General features: G+C 44.6%; 2 protein-coding genes across 3 annotated transcripts in view; one reads left to right on the top strand and one right to left on the bottom strand.

Moving 5' to 3' along the window:
• LOC122541545 (zinc-binding protein A33-like) overlaps nucleotides 1-21,947 on the top strand; it is a 267,926-nt gene that overhangs the window by 34,936 nt on the left and 211,043 nt on the right. The gene's annotated exons all lie outside the window — the stretch shown is intronic.
• Nucleotides 1-21,947, bottom strand: part of LOC122541440 (zinc-binding protein A33-like) — a 206,845-nt gene that overhangs the window by 1,815 nt on the left and 183,083 nt on the right. The window contains exon 5 of one of the 2 annotated variants that reach the window (XM_043678216.1): nucleotides 14,347-14,462. The exons of the other annotated variant lie outside the window; for it this stretch is intronic. Within the exon in view, the coding sequence (XP_043534151.1) occupies nucleotides 14,347-14,462 (116 nt within the window). The remainder of the gene's footprint in view (nucleotides 1-14,346; nucleotides 14,463-21,947) is intronic. 2 annotated transcript variants of the gene reach the window in all.

The raw sequence follows: 21,947 nt of genomic DNA, 5'->3' as shown, positions 1-21,947 counted from the left end.
TATTATCACTGAGATCACAGCCACTGGAGAATGATGTTTTGAATTACTGGGGCAGAGAATACATGGTGAGTGGGTCCATATGCACATCATCCCTACAGTGTGGAAACAGGCTATTCAGCCCAACTAGTCCACACCAACCCTTCAAAGAGCATCCCATGGCTAACCCACAGAGCCTACATATCCTTGAACACTATGGGAAATTTAGCATGGCCAATCCAAGTAACTGGCACATCTTTGGACTGTGGGAGGAAACCGGAGCACCCTGCAGAAACACACGCAGACACAGAAGAATGTGTAAACTTAACACAGTCACCCGAGACGAATCAAACCAGAGTCCCTGATGCTGTGAAGCAGCAGTATTAATCACTGAGCCACCGTGCTACAGAAAGAGTAAAGGTGCAAGGTGTGAGAGGCAGAGTATCTGAAGGAACCTTTGGAAGGACATGAAACGTGGGAACTGTGTCTCGAGATGGACGGGAGAATGGGGATAAGTGAGAGTCAGGAGACAACCTGAGCAAATAAGAACTGGTTTGTTGTCTGTTTACGTTTCCACCCTGACTAACTTTCAGTCTTTCTCTGAAGGCTTGATTGTCACATCACAAAACATCACTGTGAAGACACTGAGAGGGTTGGAAACATATATCAAATAATAAAGAGAAAGGAAGGGACAATGAGGAATGAGAAAAGAACAATAGGGAGTGAACAGCCTGAGAAAAGAAGAGATGTGCAAATACAGGCACAGACTGCTGGATTGTACAATTTCAAGAATGCTGCTCACCAGCACTTTCTGAAGGGCAATGAGGCATGGACAAAAACTGCTGGCCTAGAATGCAAGGACACTTCTGATAGATCATTTGTAGATTGTTCAGATTAAGTGATCGGAATGTGAGAATGGCAGACCAATGGTGTGTCACTAGTGCTCCCATTTCTTTTACAATTACGACTTTGATACTATTGTCCAGATGTGCAAGGCATTACCCTCCCCTTCATCAATACCAAAGTAAACCAAAACACATGCATTGTTATGGATGACAGTTCTGACTGCGACACAAAGACCAGCGAGGTACATGCTGGGTTGCTGCTGACACAGGGTGTCTGGACAGGAGCAAGGTTAGGCTGGAGCAAAACTGGGATAAACCAGCGCAGGGTGAGGCGGGAGGTGATGTAGCAGGGGAGTGGGCTTTCCAGTTCTTCCACCATCTGATGGATTAACATGAAATGAACAAATTGACAACGAGTCAAACTGGTTCTCTGCGCCAGAAAAGGGATGGCATTTGGCACAGAGAGTTTTGAAGTAATGTATTTTTTGTAAGAAGAATGAGAAAAACCAATATGAAGAGAACAATTCTCCAAATCTAATGTCTGTTTAAAAACAAAGAGTTCTGATGATTTACATGTAGTGATCTTATACTGTGGCAAGCCATGTTTGAGATGCTTTCGACAATAAAATAAGATATACTTGGAATCAGTAATTGACAGTTAAGAGTGCAAACGTACGAAAGACTGAGAAAACCTTGATCACGGTAGAAATTCCCATATGTCACAATGTCGGAACTTGTTGAGATGACTGTTAAATACTGTGATGTGGAGGTCCCGGTTTTGGGCTAGGGTGGACAAAGTTAAAATCACACAACATCAGGTTATAGTCCAACAGATTTATTTGGAAGCACAAGCTTTCAGAGCACCAGCTCCCGACGAAGGATTATAATCTGATGTTGTATGATGTTAAACTTTGCTAAATAATAAATAGCTTAGCTTAATGATCTCCGTCAAAGTGCACAAAATTGCACGCGAGAAGTCACAGTACAGAGAGAGGATGGTAAAAAGGATTTGATTTAGGAATTCATATTCTCATGGGTATTCGTGGAACAAAAAGGATCGACAAAAGGACACTTAATTGCTGTGGGTAGACAATCAAAGAATTCAGATTTCAGGTGATTGCCTCGGGAACCAGATGGAAATGAGCAGGATATTTTATGCTGCAAATTAGTAACAGGGATGCATTCCTGAAATGGAGGTGAATGAAGTTTAACAGCAAGTAGTCAAAGGAATCTGAGGGATTACCTAATCATAGAAAAAACCTGTAGGATTCGACAGAAAGGATATAGTGAATGGTAGCAAATAGATGAAGAGCTTTTAAAAGACCCAGATCATGTACAAAGTGTCTTTTAATATTATCCATCCGTGGTTGCTTTTCAGACTGGAGATCAGCTGTGTGACACAAGGATTTGAGCTGTGTCCCACTGCTTTTGGTTCTGTATATAAACATTTGGGTGTGAAGATTGGAGACATGGTTCCTAAGTTGGTTCATCTCGGACACCTCTCTCACCTTAACCTTTCTGTTTCCATCTCTGGCAACAGTCTCTAGATGGATGGTTACTATAAACCCACAGACTCTCACAACTACCTGGACCACACTTCCTCCCACCCAGTATTCTGCTAGAACTCCATCCCGTTCTCCCAATTCCTCTGCCTCTGCCACATCTGCTTGGACGAGGAGGTATTCCACTCGCGAGCATCCCAGGTGTCCACCTATTTTGAACAATGTGCAATTCCACCCGTTGTTATCCAGACAGCCCTCCACCGCACCACCTCCATTCCCCATTCAACTGCTCTAAACATCCCCCACTCAACGCAATAAAGACAGAGTCCCCCTTATCCTCACCTACACGCCACCAGACTCTGCATCCAATGCATCATCCTCAAACACTTCTGCTAACTCCAACTGGACCCTGTCACCAAGAACATCTACCACACTTCACCGCTCTCTGCCTTCCGCAAGTATTGTTCTTCGCCAGTCCTTGGTTTGTGTCACTCTCCCCACCAACCTCCTACAAACCTCCACATACCTTTCCCTGAAACAGGAAAAGATGCAAAACCTGTCGGTACACCACACCACTCAGCTCCATCCAGGGCCCCAAACAGCCCTTCCGGTGAGACAGAGGTTCACCTGCCTCTCTTCCAACCTAGTTTACTGCATCAGGTGCTCCCGATGTGGTCTTCTCTGCATCGGAGAGATCAAACATAAATCGAGGGAACAGTTCACTGAGCATCGCAGCCAGGTCAATAGGGGCCGACCAGAGCTCCCATTCACTGCCCATTTAATTCCCCTTCCCACTCCTTTTCCAACATGACCATCTTTGGCCTCATCCATTGCCACAATGAATCAAACTCCAAACTGGAGGAACAATACATCCTCCACTTGGGTGGTACACAACCAGAAGGACTCAACAATGAGTTCTTCAATTTCAAATAACCTCCTTTCCCATCCACCACTCCCTTCCCAACCCCTCCCCCTCCCTTCCACTCCTCCAAACCACCAACTGAATTCATTCCACCCATCTTCACCTAGCCCCACTTCAGCACCCTACTCCTGCCACGTCTTTATCTGCAGCTCCGCCCTCACCTACCCCTAGTCCTGAAGAAGTGTTACGTGCAAAAGGTCAACTTTTCCACCTCCTGATGCTGCCTGGCTTGCTGTGTTCTCCCTGCCCCTTGCATGTCTAACATGGTTCATAAGTTGGGAGGTGACATGTAAATATCATCCAATGGACAGTAAAGAAGATTATATTAGACTGCTACGGATTCTTGAACAGATGGGCCAGTGGACCGAGGACTGACAGATGGAGTTTAATTTTGATAAATGTAAGGTGTTGCATTTTGGTCAGGCAAACCGGGTCAGGACTAATATAGTTGATGGTGTGACTCTGGGGAGTATAACTGAATGGAAGGCCTGTGGTGCTGGTACATGGTTCCTTGGGGTGGAGTTGCAGGTGGACAGGGTGGTGAAGAGAGAGTATGGCACACTTGCCTTCATTGGTTGGAGTGTTGAGTGTTGGAGTTGAGGCATCATGTTGTGGCTATGCGGCATATTGGAGTGTGGTTCTCGTCACCCGACCATGGGGTAAGCACATTATGAGGCTTGACAATGTGTGGAGGGAATTTGCAAGGGTGTGGCTGGGATTGGAGGGTTTGAGTAATAGGGAGTGGCTGAATAGCCTGGGGCTTTCTTTCCCTGGAGCATGGCAGGCTGAGGGGTGACATTTTAAATGTTTATAAAACCATGAGGGGCATGGATAGGGTGAATAACTAATGTATTTTCCAAGGGTAGATGACTCCAGAACTGGAGGGCATAGATTTAAGGTGAGATGGGCAAGATTTAAAAAGAACCTGAGGGGTAACTTTTTCATCCAGAGTGTGGTGCGTGTATGGAGTGGTCTGTCAGAGGAAGTGGTGGTTGGTCTAATTACAACACTTAAAATGCATCTGGATGGGGACATGAATAGGAAGGATTTAGAGGAATATGGGCCACAGGCTGGCAAATTGGATGAGGTCTGTTCGGGATACCTGTTCTGTGTGGACTCAATGGATAGAAGAGTCTGTTTCCATCCTGTGTGACTCTATCACTCCATCTGAATAACTTCTGAAATGCTGCAAAGATTTCCATCTCCTTTCAGGCAGTGAGTTCCTGATGCCAACCACCATCTGGGGGAGAAATATTATCCTTAATTCCCTTTGAAAACCCATGCTCCTTCTCTTCAATCTATGCCCCTGTTATTGTCCATTTCATTAAGGGGAAAAGTAACCTTCTGTCCACTCAATCTGTATCCCCATAACTTTCTACACCTCAGCCTTCTCTGCTTCAATGAAAATGTCCCCACCCAATCAAGGCTGAAACACTCCAGCCCAGGCAACATCTTGGTGAATCTCTGCTGTTCCAGCCCTGCCCTGTCTCCTGTTGGATTTTCTACACACTGCCTTAAAAAGATCACGGGGAGACATTTTAAGAATTCTATCCTGTCTAAGCCCTTCACAATCTGCCTGTCCCAGTTCATCCTGGGGAAGCTGAATTCCCCTGATATTACAACCCTTTCTTTCACTTCTCAGTGCTTAATCTCAGGCTGGCATCGGTCTGTAGTATATTCCTAACAATGTAATTCCCAATTTTTATCAAGTTCTCCCCATGTGGCCTCAGTGGAGTGGAAAATAAGATGCTGTTTGAGTCATAGAGTCATTGAGGTATGCAGCATGGAAACAGATCCTTCAGACCAACTAGTCCATGCTGACACAGATATCCAAATTAATCTCGTCCTATTTGCCAGCACTTGGACCAAATCCCTCTCAACCTTCCTACTTGTGTACCCATCCAGATGCCTTTTAAAAGTTGGAATTGTACCAGCCCCCACCATTTCCTCTGCAGTTAACTGCATGCACGCATCACCCTTTGCATGAAACATTTGACCTTTCGATCCTTTTAAATCTTTTCCCTTTCACCATAGACCTCTGCCTTCTGGTTCTGGACTCCCCCACTCCTACCTTGTCTATTTGCCCTATCCATGCTCCTCATGATTTTATAAACCTTGATAAGGTCACTCCTCGGCCTTCGACACTCCAGGGAAAACAGGTGCAAATGCATATTGAACAAGAACATTTTCTTGGATACACTTAGACTCCTCTCCATCTAAGTTGTTAACACAATGTCATTCCCAGTTTATGTTTGGAAAGTTAACATTCCCTACTGTTACACCTTATTAATCTTACAGGTATCTGAGATCTCCCGCATGTTGCTTCTCAGTTTTCCACTGTCTGTTTGAGAGTTTATACTACAATCCCAATGAGGTCTTTCTTGATTACACCCAAATAACTTCCCTGGATGGTCTCCAGGAGTATCCTCCCTAAGTACAGCCATAATGTTATCTTTAATTCAAGATGCCACTCTCCTCCTTTCTTGTCTCCCTTTCTATCTTTACTATAATATCCTACCCTCCCTAAGCCATGTTTCATCGCCAATAGTTATGATATTCCAATCCTATATTCCCAACCATGCGCTAAGTTAATCTGTCTTATCTGTCAGGCCTCTTGCATGTCTTATCTGTCAGGCCTCATTCTCTGCTGTGTTCCTGCCTACTTTGAGCATTTAACTTGTTCCCTTTGGTTACTACACCTTGTTTCTTTTCTCACTATCTCTTTGAGTCTCATCAATACATCCCACCCCCAATGCTAGTTTAAAGCCTCCCAAGTCACACAAACAAATCTCCCTGCCAGGATATTGATCCCGTTCCAATTCAGGTTCAGCTCATCCATCTTGTACAGGACACTTCTATTCCAGCAAAGGTCCCAGTGATTCAAAAATGTGAATCCTTGCTCCTTACTTCAGCTCCTTAGCCCTCAAATTAATCTACTCTATCCCCCTACTCCTACTCTCACAAGCTCATAGTACTGGGAGTAATCCAGATATTACTACCAATAAGGACCTATTTATAATCTCCCACATCACTATTAGGAAAAATGCAATATTTTAGTTCTTCAATGTTACTGAACTTTTCCACCACAACTGATATCATCGAAACTGATTACTTTTCATCATCACAGTGATGTTTCTGTGACATCACTGTCCATAGATTGACTCTGTCATTTATGAGAGTCATAGACTCATAGAGATGTACAGCATGGAAACAGATCCTTCAGTCCAACTCGTCCATGCTAACGAGGCAACATAACCTAACCATTTGCCAGCACCTGGCCCATATCCCTCTGAACTCATCCTCCTCATATACCTATTCAGATTTCTATTAAATGTTGTCATTGTAATAACCTTCACCACTCCCTCTGGCAGCTCATTCCATCCGTGCACCACCTTTTGCATGAAAATATTTCTCCTTAGGTCCCTTTTAACTGTTTTCCCTCTCATCCTAAACCTATGCCCTCTACTCTGGATTTCCTCACCCAGGGAAAAGACCTTGTCTAATTGTCCTATCTATGCCCCTCATGATTTTATAAACCTCCATAAGGTCACCCCTCAGCTTCTGACGCTCCAGGGAAAATAGCCCCGGCCTATTCACCCTCTCTCTGTAACTCAAATCCTACAAACGTGGCAACATCCTTGTCAATCTTCTCTGAACTCTTTCAAGTTTCACAACAACCTTCCAATAGGAGGGAGACCATAATTGCACATAACATTCCAAAAGTGGCCTAACCAATGTCCTATATTGCTACAATATGAGTCCCAACTCCTATACTCAATGCTCTGACCAAGAAGGGAAGGCATATGAAAAGTTTTTTTCACTATCCTATCTTCCTGCGACTTCACTTTCAAGGAAATATGAACCTGCACTCCAACATCTCTTTTTTCAGCAACACTGCCCAGGACCTGACCATTAAGTCCTGCTCAGGTTTGCCTTTCCAACGTGCAGCACCTCACATTTATCTAAAGTCTATCTGCTACTCCACAGCCCATTGGCCCACCTAATCATGAGCCCGCTGTATGATCTGCAAACTTACTAACTATCCCTCCTATGATTATATTCAAATCATTTATATAAATGATGAAAATGAGTGGACCCAGCACTGATCCTTGTGGCACATCACTGGTCACAGGCCTCCAGTCTGACAAGAAACCCTCCACCACCACTCTCTGTTCTTCTACCTTTGAGCCAGTTCTGTATCCATATGGCTAATTCTCCAGTATTCCATGAGATCTAACCTTGATAACCAGTTTACCATAAGGAACCTTATCGAATGCCTTACTGAAGTCCATTTAGATCATGTTCAACTCTTTTACCTCTTCAATCCTCTTCATTATTTCTTCAAAAAATAAGAGGGGATACTTCACCTCGCAAAAATGTAAATTTCAAAAGGACAAGCAGAAAGGAAAGCTCGATGGGGTAGTATTGTTGATATGGGATGAAATCAATACAACAGTGAGAAATAATCTGAAATCCGAAGAATATAGACTCCAGATAGGTGGAGGTAAGAAACAAAGTAAGAAAATTGGCAGAAATGATCTGTAAGACCCCAAATAGTAGCTATATGGTAGGGCATAGATTAATCGGGTGATTAAAAAATGCAAGTAACATTAATCCTGGGAAACTTTTATCAACATGTCAATTTAAATAGTGAGATTAGCAGAGGAAGCCATGAACACATAGTTTCCTTGAACAATAATATTGTGAATCCAACTATGTATTTGGCTATTTTGAATCTGGTGATGTGTAATGAAGCAGGTTTAATAAATGATGTCAGAGTCAACGCTGACCATAACATGGAGGAATGTAGCATTCAGTTTGAAAGGGAGGATCTTGGTTGGGAAATGACTGTGTTAAGTTTAAATAAGGGTAATTGCAAAGGAACGAGGGCTAAGCTTGATGGAGTGGACTGGGGAAGGCATTACAACAAAGATATTTGAGGATCAATGGCAGACTCTTAAAAGAACAGCACATGACTCACAGCAAAAATATATTTCAGTGAGGAAAAAGATTTCTAGGAAGGGGATAAGCCAGCAACAATAACTAGGAAAGTTAAGCAATTATGAAGTCATCTAGACTCAAAATGTTAGCTTGTTTTCAAGGTTCGTGTGAAGATTTGTAGCTCGGGTGGTTACTCATTGCTTATTTGGTCCCATATTCCCAACATTCCAAATCACATCCATCCCTCACCTGGAACTGATAGCAGTTTTCCAACACCTGCTCCCTCCTGCAGGACCACCCAGTACCTTCTCACAATCCAAACCCTTGGAAAACTGACCAAGGACATTACACTGAATAAGAAACTTCAGATTGAATGGGGTCTTGATCAAATTCATAGAGCGGCCATTGGGTTCACTGTGTAATCAATGAGATTGCTGAAAATATTGGAACTGTGGCTTCGTGATGAGCACTGTTGCCTCACAGCACCAGGAAGTTGGGTTCAATTCCAGCCTCAGGTAACTGTATGAAGTTTGTACATTTTTCGGTGTCTGCATTGGTTTCCTCCCACAATCAAAAAATGTGCAGCTTTTGTCCATTTTGTGCAAGGAAATGCACGCAAGGTGGATTAGCCAGGGGAAAGGTGGAGTTACAAGAAGATGGTAAGGGGTTGGGTCCTGTTGGGATGCTGCTAAGAAGGTTAGTGTGGACTCGATGGGCTGAATGACCTGTTTCCACACTGGAAGAATCTTGTGATTTTATCAGCCTCACTACCTGCAAACTGGCTTTTCAACCTCCCCTCATGGAAGTTTATAAATATCTCTGTCTTTTTTAATATTTGACTATGTTACACCTGTAGATATTCATCAGGCTTAGCAGGTCTGACAATATCTGTGGAGAGAAATCAGAGTTAACGTTTCGGATCAAGTGACCCTTCCTCAGAACTGCTGGTAGCTAGGAAGCTAGTTTATATACAGAAGATAGGGTGCGGGGAGAACGGGTGAGGAGTAAATGATAGATGGGGATTGAGCCCAAAGAGAGAGAAGAGCAGTTAGACAGACAAAGCAGTGGATAATGATTCGGCTAGGAGGGTGATTGTTAGTGGCTAACGATGGTTTTTGTGTAATAGCAGGCTCTGTGATAACAAGACCTAGTTGTATGGGGTAAGGACATGGGAGAGCTCAGACCCAAAAGTTATTTAATTTGATATTGAGTCTGGAAGGCTGCAGGATCCCCAGGCTGAAAATGAGAACCTGTTCTTCCAGCTTGTGCTGAGCTGCATTGGAGCACTGCAGGAAGCCTGAGACAGAGCTGTTGACCACGTTACAGGGTGGTGTGTTAAAAGGCAACTGGAATTTCAGGGTCTTTTTTGGCAAACGGAATGCAAGGGTTCAGGAAAGCGATTACACAGTCAACCCTTAATATCCCCGATAGAGAGGAGTCTGCACTGTGAGCAGCAAATGCAGTAAACGAGATTGTGAGAAGTGCAGGTAGGTGGAAGGTGTGTTTGGACCCTTGGATACTGAGGAGGGAGGAAGTATAGATACAGATGTTACACCATTGGCAGTTGCAGGGGAAGGTGTCATGAGGCTGTGAGGGGATGTTGGAAATAACCAGAGTGTCCCAAAGGGAGGAAAGGTGTGTGGTGTCTGGTGGTTGCATCTTGCTGGAAGTGGTGGAAATGGCAGCAAATGATCTTCTGGATGGAAATACTGTTGGGATGGTAGGTAAGGACAAGGGGAACCCTATCACTGTAGTAGGAGGGAAGAGAGGGGGTGAGAGCTGAAATGTAAGAGATGGGTTGGTCCCAGTTGAGGGCCCTATTAAGAACAGTGCTGGGGAATCGTTGGTTGAGGAAGAAGGTGGACATTTTGGAGGCTCCCTTGTCAAAGTTAGCATCATTGGAATGATTGCGATGGAGATGCAGTAACTAGGAGAATGAAATGGAGTCTTTACAGAAAGCAGGGTGCAAGGATATAAAGGCCAGGTAATTGTGGGAGTCAGTGGATTTATTGTGGATATTAGTGGGCAGTCTATCCCCAGAAATAGAAACAGAGATGTCAAGGAAGGGAAGGGAGGATTCAGAGATAGACCAGTTAAAGTGAGAGCAAGGTGGAAGTTGGAAACAAGACCGATAAACCTTTTCAATTCCGAATGGGAGATGGAGGCAGCAGCATGCTCTCAGATCCAATCCTGACTTTGTTATTAAGCTACTGATCAGGCTGAGCTGTAGTAGTTGGCAGACTGACCACTGCATTGCAGAAGCTGAGATCCCTCTCAGATGCCTCCTCCTATCGGTCTCTCACCTGTGACCCCATGATGTAACATCAGGCCATTATGTCAACCATGGTCACCAACCTCATTTCATCTGGGGATCTGCCCCGACTCCAACTGCCTCCAGCTGATAGTCCCCCAACCTCACACAGCTCGCTTCTACCTCCTTCCCAAAATACACAAACAGGATTACCTAGTCAGACCCATTCTTTCTGCCTGCTCCTGCCTCACAGAACTCATCATTTCCTCCCATGACTCAGTTTTGTCTCCCTGCTCCAGTCCCTCCTCACTTACATCCACCATTCCTCTGACATTTTATGCCAGTTCCAAAATTTACAGTTTGTAGTCCAGCTGCCTCCTCTTTACGATGGACATGCAATCCTTCTACACTTCCATTCTCCACCAGGATGGTCTCAGGGCTTTCCATTTCTTCCTGGATCAAAGACCTGAACCGTCCCAACCCCCTCACCACCCTCCTCCCTTTGGCCGAGTTCATCCTCACCCTCAACAACTTTTCTTTTAAATCCCCTCATTTTGTTCAGGTATAGGGGTGGCCATGTGTATCCTCATAGACCCCACTTATGCCTGTCTGTTGTGGGGTACATGGAACATTCCTTGTTCCAGTCCTATTCCAGTCCCACACACGAGTCTTTCTGTGATATATTGACGATATCATCGGTGCTATCTTCCACTCTCAATTTAATTGGAAAAGTTTATTCATTTTGATTTAAAGTTCCACCTGCCCTCACCTTCAACTGATTCATCCTTGACTCCTCCCTTCATTTTCTCAACATTCCTGTTTCATTTCTGGGGATAGAAAAGCCACCAATATCCACTATACACCCACCGACTCCCACAGTTACCTGGACTGTACATCCTCGCACCCTCCTTCCTGAAAAGACTCTATTCCATTCTCCCAGTTACTCCATCTCCTTCGCATTCATTCCTATGCTGCCAACTTCAAAAAGGGACCCCTCTTCCTGAACCATAGATTTCTCAGCACTGTTGTTGTCAGGGCCCTCAACTGGGTCCAACCCTTCTCTGGCATTTCAGCCCTAATGCTCTATCTCTTCCCTCCTGCAATCCCATTAGCATCCACATGCAGAAGATCATTAGCTATAATTTCTGCCACCTCCAGCAAGATGCGACCACCAGACACATATTCCTCTCCCCTCCTTTGTCCGCCTTCCACAGGGACTGTTCCATCCAGGACATCCTGGTTTACTCTTCCCTCATTCCCAACAGCTCCCCACAGCCTCATGGCACCTTCCCCTGTAACTGCAGAAAGTGGAACACCTGTCCGTTTCCTTCCTCCCCCCCTCAGTATTCAAGGGCCCAAACAGACCTTCCAGGTCAAGCAACGGCTTCTCTGCACTTCACTCAAACTAATCCACTGCATTCACTGCTCACAATGTGATCTCCTCTACACTGGGGAAATAAAGTATAGACTGGGTGACCACCTTGCTGAACACTTGCATTCTGTTTATAAAAAAGACATTGAGTTTCCAATTGTCTGCTCCTTTAACACACCATCCTGTTCCCTGGCCAATATCTCTGTCTCAGGCTTGCTGCAGTGCTCCAGCTAAGTTCAGCACAAGCTGAAAGAACAACACCTCATTTTCCACTTCCAGACCCTGCAGCCTCCCAGACTCAATATTGAGTTCGATAATTTTAAGGTCTGAGCTCTCCCATGTTCGTACCTCAACCCCGATGGATCAAGCTTCATTATACAGAGGCTGGTATTACACACAACCCATTGTTAGCCACAAACTGTACCCATTAACAGCTACACACGTTCCAAGTCAGATTGTTATCCATTCCTTTCTCTGTCCAACTGCTCTTCCCTGTCTTTGGTGTCTATTCCTACCTATCATACAGTCCTTAACCCAACCCCCATAATAACATCTGCATATGAACCGACATTTTCTGAGTTACCATCAGTTCTGAGGCAGGGTCACTCGATGCGAAACATTAACTCTGATTTCTCTCCACGGATGTTGCCAGACCTGCTGAGCTTTTCCAGCGATTTCTGTTTTTGTCTCTTATTTACAGCATCCACAGTTTTTTCAGTTGATATTTATCTCCTACAGTTTTCATCATTGACCACTTCAGTAAGACCATCATATACCTTCTGTTATACAATGTAGTCTCTTAGTGTTTGCAATTCCTTCTCTTCACTAAAGTATTTAAATCCCACATTCCCCACTCACCCATCCTCTCCCCCCATTCTCACACAGCCAATTTCCAATTTCCACCCCACCCCACTTCAACTTCACTGAGTCTATCACTGATTCCTCCTTTCCCCTCCTCGACATCCCTGTTTCCATTTCTGGGGACAGACTGACCAATAATATCCACTATAAACCCAATTCTCCCAGCTACCTACAATACACATCCTTGCACCCTGCTTCCTGAAAAGACTCTCTTCCATTCTCCCAGTTCCTCTGTCTCCATTCAATGTGCTCTGATGAGGCAAACTTTGACAAGGAGGTCATGGAAATGTCCACATCCTTCCTCATTTGGGGATTCCCCAGCACTGTTGTTGACGGGGCCCTCAACCGAGTATGGTCCACCTCTCACACTTCTGACCTCACCCCATCTCTTTTCTGTTAGAAAAGCAATTGCATAGCCCTTGTCCAAACCTGCCATCCCACCAGCATCCACAACTGGAAGAGCGTCAGACACATTTCCACCAGCTGTAGTAAGATGTCACCACCAGACATATATTTCCCTCCCTTCCCTCCCTTTCACAGGGCCTTTCACACTCTGGGACTCCCTGTCACACTCTTTCTTCACTCCCAACACCCACCCACAGCCCCACAGCAACATTCTCAGCAACTACCGAAGGTACAACACCTGCCCATTTACCCCCTCCCTCCTCAGTATCCAAGGGTCCAACACACCCTCCAAGCGAAGCAGCACATTACTTGCACTTTACACAATCGAGTATCCTTCATTCACTGCTCACAAGGTGGTCTCCTCTGTATTGGAGAAACAAAGCATCTGTGTTCTGCCTGACTAAAAACACCCTGAGCTTCCAGTTGCCCGCCACGTAAACACACCATCCTGTTCTCTGGGCAACACTCTGTCTCAGGTTTGCTGCAGTACTCCACTGAAGCTCAGTGCAGGCTGGAAGAACAACACCTCATTTTCCACTTCCGGACCCTGAAGCTCTCTTGACTCAATTTCAAGGTTAATAATTTTAGACCCAGACCCATACCCCACAAACTAGGTTTTGTTATCACTGCCATTACACTCTGCCTATTATTTGGCTCTAACAGTCTCCATTACTGGGTATTTACTCTCCACGGCTAATCATTATTCACTCCTTTGTCTTTCTTACTGTTCTCTCTGTTTGGGGTCGATCCCATTCCATCATTTCCTCCTTACCTCCTCCCCCACTGTACCTTCCGCAAAAAAAAACTTTTCCCAGCCACAATCAGTTCTGAGGAAGGCTCACTCAACCTGAAAGGTTAACTCAGATTTCTCTCCACAGATGCTGGCAGACCTGATTAGATCAAGCAATTTCTGTTTATGTTTCTCTCACAACCCCAATTAGATATGTGCCTGTTAACACTGGCTCTTTAATGTCTACATGCCTTCCTGATATTATATAAAAAAAACTGTTCCTCCAATGTCACTCCAGCTTCAATCTCCTCTCAAAATCCTATTTCCGTTCTCTATTCCTTTGGTTAGACAGAACCCTTCACTGCTCTGATATACAGAGCTGATGGCTTCAGACACTTCTCCAAATTGACCCACAGAAAGTGCAATGTTTCCATGGACAGTATCCTAGGATTAACAACTAGTGATGTGAAGATGTAAACTGGGGCCTTGGAGCCCCTACACAACTGGATTTATCATCAGGAAAATGAATACACATGTTTACCTGGGTGAATAGTGTGTATCATTTCTCTCCAGACTGTGTACTGTAAAGGGCCAGTGAACTGGCAGAGAGACAGAGAGCCATCAGCAGCTGAGAGTGTCTTCTCCTCATCACTAATCCTGTAAACATTAAACAGATGACAATGTAAATTCTGCTTTGTTCAAGCATTTATGAAAAGATTTAAATATTCAAACATTCCACAATTTTCACATTAAAGTCAATGGATTAGAAAGTGGAATGTTCATCTTATTTTTGTAACTGATCCAACAAGAATTCAAAATGCAAGGGCAAGGATTGGAAACCCCTAGATCCAGAGAAAGGCCCATGTCCTGAAAACAGATTAGGTACTGAGACATCACACACCTCAGGAGATGATATACATTTCCCCCATCCCCTTGCTGTATTCTAAACAGAGAATGTGGAACAGAGACAAAAAAACTGAAACATCGAAAAGCCTCATGTCCAACTGTGTAATGTATGGGTCCCACAACCCTCTGAGAGTCCTACTCCTCTACTTCCAGCCTCTTGACCATCTCTGATTTTAGTGTCTCTCCCCGTTGGAGGTTGAACCTGCAACTGCCGAGACCGTCAGCTCTGGAATTCCCTCCCTGAACTTCTCCATCTCTCTATTCTTCTTGCCTCTTTTAAAATTCGCTAAAACACACAGCAATCATCTGGATTAATAGTTCAGTGACACTTTTCTATACTTTCCAATGGTCCTGTAAAATACCTCAGAACATCCGATTACACTAATTAAAGATTTTTTTTTTTGATTTTGCATTTAGTGTACCCTTTATAAAGGCTACGGTGTGTGTTAGTGTTGTAAAAAGTGAAATTCCCCCTTTAAACTCTGACTGTCTTGGTTTGGTCAGGAGCCATGCAGGGACAGGGATGGCCATTCCCTGGAAACATGGGCCGTGTTTCTCTCTCAGGGTCAGGGAAAGGTCACAGTCACACAAACAGTCACAAAAATCAGGGCAGTGATCACTTCCAGCCTCGGAACCAGGTTGTATTATTTACAGGCATCTCGTCATTGTTTGCAATATTGAAGAGTTTTATAAAATCCAATACTGTCTCAACCCTGCAATAAGTTTCTTGTTATATAAACACTTGTGTGTGAACCATGACTGGAGTAAATGTTATCCGATTAATCACCCTTTAACGTGGTGGATAATAACCAGGAAATAAACCTATAATAACCCGTCACTGAGTTATTGAGCAAACTGTGCAGAGTTTCAGTAAAGAGCATGTCCTACCTGATCTTCCGACAAACTTCCTCCTGAAAGAATTAAATCACAAACAGTGAGGATGGCAGTAACAGATTTCAGGAGGAGACAGACAGGCTGCTGAAATGTGCAGACACAACACAGAAGTGTAAAATGATACATTTTGGAAGGAAGATTGAGGCGAGTGTACAATAAACTGGAACTGACCATCAGTCCCGCTCACAGACACAGTGACTCTCACACTCTCACTGTACCAGGCACACCCACACAGTCTCCTCATGGGTCTATACGTGGATTACAATAAGAGTTCCAGGAAATAATTAAACATGGGAATACGGAGAAAATAACAAAACAAATAAAAAACATCACAATCCATTCCCGGGAGATTGTCGGTATTCCCGAGGACCTGAAGACAATGTGGCAGTTGTAACAAAAAAAACAGAAGTTTACTGGAAAATCTCAGCAGGTTTGAAAGGATCTGGAGAGAGAAATCAGAGTGAACGCTGCGGGAGCATTGACCCTTCTTCAGCGACAACGGCAGAAACGTCCGGACAGTCACAAGGTCAGTTCACTTTTGACACGACATTCCACGTTATTTTTACAATTGCCATCATGTCCGAAATCTGTCTGAAATAACCTGCAATGTCTTCCCTTACCTTCAGAAACATCAGCTCGTCTTTTTGCTCCATCTGTTTTTGTGAAATTAAGAGTTCCTCCTCAATAGAATTTAAATTCTCCTGAATCTCTCGAAGATTTTTCTCCATTGGTTCTACAACCCTCTCCTCTTCTTCCCTGAGATCTCTGAGTAAACGCTGCTCTTTCTCAGTGAGAATCTGGTGCATTTTAGTGAACTCGGATGTGATGTGGGTCTGCAGACTGCTCGCCTGTTATCAGCACAGGGAGAGCTCACCCTCACTTCGGAAATCTTCCGTTTCTGGGTCAGTTCAGTTTGAAGAACCGCCGATTTCTTCTCTGTGAGAGAATCTAAGGAAGATTTCAGTTGATCCTAGAATTGGAAAATAAAATTACATTCTTAAAGTGTTCGCCCCTGAAAATGTGATAAAACCTTTTTAAAAAAATATTTCAGAAGAAGACGAACGTTACTGGAGAGTATTGTCAGCGAAAGAGTTCCTGTCTGTGGTCCCTGACGGAGGGGTCCGGTCTCCCCTTCTCCAGACGTGTCTCATAGAATGGTCTGAAAAGGTTCGTTAGAAATATCGATTACAAAATATAATGTTTACCTTGTAGATTTCAACAGCTTCATTGATCGGCAGGAAGTTGTGAGTTTTGTGTTCCCGCGAATCTCTACAAATCAGGCAGATCAATTTCTTGTCAGTTTCACAAAACAGCTTCAGATCTTCCTGATGTTCCTCACAGTGAGGTTTACTTTCCTTCTCTTTCGGATCCAACTTTAATTTTCGAGCCTCCTCGGCCAGATTCGCAATGGCCAGATTTACCCTGAGGTTTCTTTCTGGAAATTCCTCTCTACATTCCGGGCAGGAGTTTATCTCCTTCTTTTCCCAACTCTGGGTGATACAGGAGCGGCAGAAGTTGTGTCCACAATCCAGTGTAACCGGATCGGTGAAGAAATCCAGACAAATGGGACAACTTGTCTCCTCGGTCCAACTCTCTCCCTGCTGTCTGGAAGCCATCTTCACCCTCAGCATTTCCTGATTCAAACTACTTTCAGTTTCAATGTTCCTGCGCTGATGAACACATTCAGTCCAACGTTTTCCCGAGGAATTTTCACTGCAATACTCAGAGACTGATTACAGAAATCGGAACGGGTCTTGGTTATGCCAATGAGTTGAAAGACAGGTCATTGCATTAATCAACTCCAGTCTCCCCACTACTCTTGACCCACTCCGATTTGCCTATCAGACCAATAGATCCATGACAGATGCCATGTCACTTACACTTCACTCCTCCCTAGAACATCTTGACATCAAGAACAGCTACATAAGAATCCTACTCAAAAACTACAGTTCAGCCTTCAATAATGTAACCCAGACTGATAAATAAACTTCGTGATCTCTTACACAGCCCCACTCTCTGCAACTGGATCCTCAGTTTCCTGACCTACAGGCCACAATCAGTGAAGATTGCGGACAATATTTCATCCTCATTAACACTCAACACTGGAGCTCCCAAGGGCTGCATACTCAGCCCCCAACTGTATTCACTGTATACCCATAACTGCGTCACCAAATACCACACTAATGCCATTTACAAGTTTGCTGATGACACCACCATAGTTGGTCAAATCTCAGATGGCAATGAAACAGACTACAGATGGGAGTTGGAAGACCTGGAAAAATGGCACACTGAGAACAACCTAGCTCTCAATGCCAGCAAAACCAAAGAACTCATTATTGACTTTTGGCAGGATGTTACTCATGCCCCCCTACACATTAACAGCACAAAGGTGGAACAAATGGCGAGTGTCAAACTCCTGGGTGCGGTCATGCACAACAAGTTTTCTTGGACTCTTCATGTGGATGCACTAGTTACAAAGGCTCAACAATGTCTCTTCCTCAGGTGGCTGAGGAAATTTGGCATGACAGCAAATACCCTTGTCAACTTTTATAGGTGTGCCATCGAAAGCATTCTGTTTGAATGTATCACTACCTGTTATGGCAACTGTACCATTCAGGATTGGAGATGGTTACAGAGAGAGGTGAACTCAGCCCAGACATTCACAAAGGCCAACCTCCTATCGATAGAATCCCTCTATTAATGGTCATTGCATTAATCAACTCCAGTCTCCCCATTAACACTGCTGCCTCATAGCACCAAGGACCCGGGTTCAATGCCCGCCTCTGGCAACTGTCTGTGTGGAGTTTGCACGTTCTTCCCGTGTCTGTGTGGGTTTCCTTCGGGTGCTCTGGTTTCCTCCCACAGTCCAAAGATGTGCAGGTCAGGTGAATTGGCCATGCTAAATTGCCCGCAGTGTTAGGGGAACGAGTTTGGGTGGGTTGCTCTTCAGAGAGTCAGTGTGGACTTATTGGGCCGTAGGGCCTGTTTCCAGGCTGCAGGGAATCTAATCTAAACCTGCCCTAATCCTGATGCTGCCTCCTGCCAGCTCCAGTCCCCAGTCTCCTGAGGCCAGGAACCTGTGGCACCTGTACACAGAAAGAGACCCTGTTAACACAGCAGCCATCAGAAATATCCTGGGGAAGCTATCTACCCAAATTATAGCTCAGTGTTGGATAATTATAACATTGGAACCTCTAACACACCCTGGCCCCTCATTCCCCTCCTTTACTGGGAACTTCCCACAATGTCATTTCTCCAGGGATCTTCATCCCCAGTCACCCCTGCACTTTGTTCCAACTTGCATCTCATGTTACTCTTAATCCACTTCATCTTCCATCCCACTCACTGGTGCCTTCTTCAGCTCTTTCCCAATCTCACCACCATTTGTACTTACTCCTTCCTCCCTCCCTCACATTTCTCTTTTATTTTGTTCTCATGCCCTGTCTCTCCCATCACTCTCATGATGCTCTTCCCCCTCCATCTAAAAATCCTCATTCTGGTCCACTTTCCATCACTGCCCTCACTCTCACTTTGAGCTTCAGCCCCCTTCTACCACAAGCTCCCCCTGCCCCATTCTTATCTCTTATCACTGCCCTTGCACCTGTCTCTGCTATTCCCTTACTCTTCCCTCAATATCACTTTCCAGTTTTACATCACCGATACTCCAAATCTCACCCATACTCTTCTTTTTCACTCTACATTACACTCTGCCCTTCTATTTATTCCCACTTTCCTTAGGCCATCGATCCACTCTGAATAATATTTATCCATGGCATTCAGAACAACAAAATTTACACAAAAATAAACAACAAAAAGCAAAGAATTGGGTGAGGTATTGCATTTTGATGGAACAAACATTGGCAGGACTTATACAATTCACGATATGGCCCTGGGTAGTGCTGCAGAACAGAGAGGTGGGGGGAGTGGGGTGATTTTGTTCTGGAGTCAAAAAATCAGTGGAGTCAGGGCCCAGGGTGGGAGAATGACAATTAGACAGACAATGGATAATGGTGAGCCAGGAAGACCAAAAAAGCTGATAATGGAGACATTAAGGAGGTGAAAATGGGTTGATCCATGTCATGGCAGGTCTGAATGTGAGGAGGTGGGACATGCAAGAAGGTGTTCAGACCTTAAAATTATTACAGTAAATCGATATTGATTCCAGAAGGTTGCAGGTTCTCCAAGTTGGAAAATAAGATACAGTTCTTTCAGCTCAAGGCTCAGCACAAACTGGAAGAACATCATCACATTTTCCACTCCATTGAGGCCACATGGGGAGAATTTTATAAAAGTTGGGCAATGACATTGTTGAGCGTGTACTATAGATCCACCCCAGTCAGAACAGATTAAGGGCTGTTGTGTGGAAAAATTCCAGAAAAGTGTAAAAAGAATAGGGTAATGATAACAGGGGAATTCAACTTCCCCAGTATGAGCTGGATAAGGCAGATAGTGAAGGACTTAGACAGGACAAAATTCTTAAAATATCTCCATGTGATTTCTTTAATGCAGAAAATCCGATAAGGCACAGGACAGGGCTGGAACAGCTGAGATTCACCAAGATGTTGCTTGGGCTAGAGTGTTTCATCTCTGAAGACAGACTCGATCGGCTCGGGATGTTTTTATTGAAGCAGAGAAGGCTGAGGGGAGAACCTGATGAAGGTGTAGAAAGCTATGAGGAATATTGGTAGAATGGTGATTAACTGGAGCATAGATTTTAGAGAATGAGGAGAGCAATAGAGGGGAATTAGGATAATATTTTTCATCCATAGAGTGGCAGGTATTAGGAACTTAGTTTCTGAAAGGAGACAGAAACCTTTGCAGCATTTAAGAAGTTATTCAGATGAATAGCTGAAAATAGCACACAAGGATATGGGCGAAGCGATGGAGCTCGTGGGTTCTTGATGACCAGCACAGACACAATGGGATGAAGCCCCTCATTTTATGCTTTATTACTATGTGATTATGTGGGTCAGCTGGGTGGACAGCTGGTCTGTGATGCAGTTTAACAGCAACAGTGTACATTCAATTCCTACACCATGAAAATACTGTCTTCTCATCCTTGCCTTTCGCTGTGGTGTAATGACCCTTGGGTTAAACTCAGCACCAGGTTTCTCTCTCAGCAATCAGCCTTTGAATCAATGTCAGTTTCACTTTCCTTTTACTCTATGATTCAAGAAGTGGGCTTATCTATTCTGTCTGTAACTAAGGTTAACTTTTTGCTGTTGTGTTCATTTTATTTCAAGATCAAGGCTAACCTCCCATTAACCTTCTTAATTATTCACTGTTTCTGCATTCTACCATTTTCTGACTCATGCACGAGAACCCCAGATCATTCTGCACCCCTCAATTCTGCAGATTTTCTCTATTTAAGTAATGTTTGGGTGTTTAAAATTCTTTCTTGTGAAGCCTCCCTTGCCCCCCTTCTCATTCATGCCTCACACTGTCCTCCACTCTCTCAACCAACACACTCGTGTCAACCATCCTGAAATTCATCCATCCGCTCACCTTTTCTTTCCCTCTGATCTCCTCTCCTTCTTCAGCCTCACTCACTCCCTCCAGTGAAAAAGCCCCTTCCCACAATGCCCTGTTCTCTTACACATTTCTCTTCACATACCCCAAACCTCACCAGTCCCCTTACTCTTCCCAGCCTCCCACCACTCCCTCTTCCCCTCCACTCCCTCTTCCCTCTCCACTCCCTCTTCCCTCTCCACTCCCTCTTCCCTTTCTTACTTTCCCCTGAATCTGTCTATCCTGACATTTTACACTTTGCCCTCACTCTATCCCAGCATCAAGTATGTCACTTTCCAGGTCTGCTTACTCTATATCCACTCATGCTCACTCTCCATTCTCACTCACACTTCCCTTCATTTGCCCTGCCAGCCCTCTCTCCTATCATTCCCCCACCTCAGTTCCACTCCCTGACATCATGTTCCCCGATTCTCCACTCCCCTCCTTTACTCCCAGACTCTTGGCCTTCTCCCACACATCTCTCTTTCACTCTCCTGTCTCCTCTGTCTGACTCTCCTCCTCAGAGATATGCCTCTCATTTTCACTCCCCCTCCCCATTGCCACACTTCCCCTTCCTTCTCGTTTGCCCTAGCCGATGCGCCCTGCCACAACATTCCTAGCCATTTCCCGTCCCAGCCCACGCCCATCCCTCTTCCTCATTATCCCCTCTCCATCTCACTGCCCTTCCCTGCTCTATCCACCTTGTTCATTCTCACTAACCCCGTCATTCCTCCCCACCTCTCCCATACCTCTCATTCTGACCATCACTATCCCCTCCCCCCTTCTGGCCGTGACCATCTGACACACCCGTAAGTTGTCCCTCAAATTCACTCT

Source organism: Chiloscyllium plagiosum, chromosome 37 (assembly GCF_004010195.1).
Source record: "Chiloscyllium plagiosum isolate BGI_BamShark_2017 chromosome 37, ASM401019v2, whole genome shotgun sequence".
NCBI classification, from domain to species: Eukaryota; Metazoa; Chordata; class Chondrichthyes; order Orectolobiformes; family Hemiscylliidae; genus Chiloscyllium; species Chiloscyllium plagiosum.
This window is presented reverse-complemented; position numbering and strand designations above follow the sequence as displayed.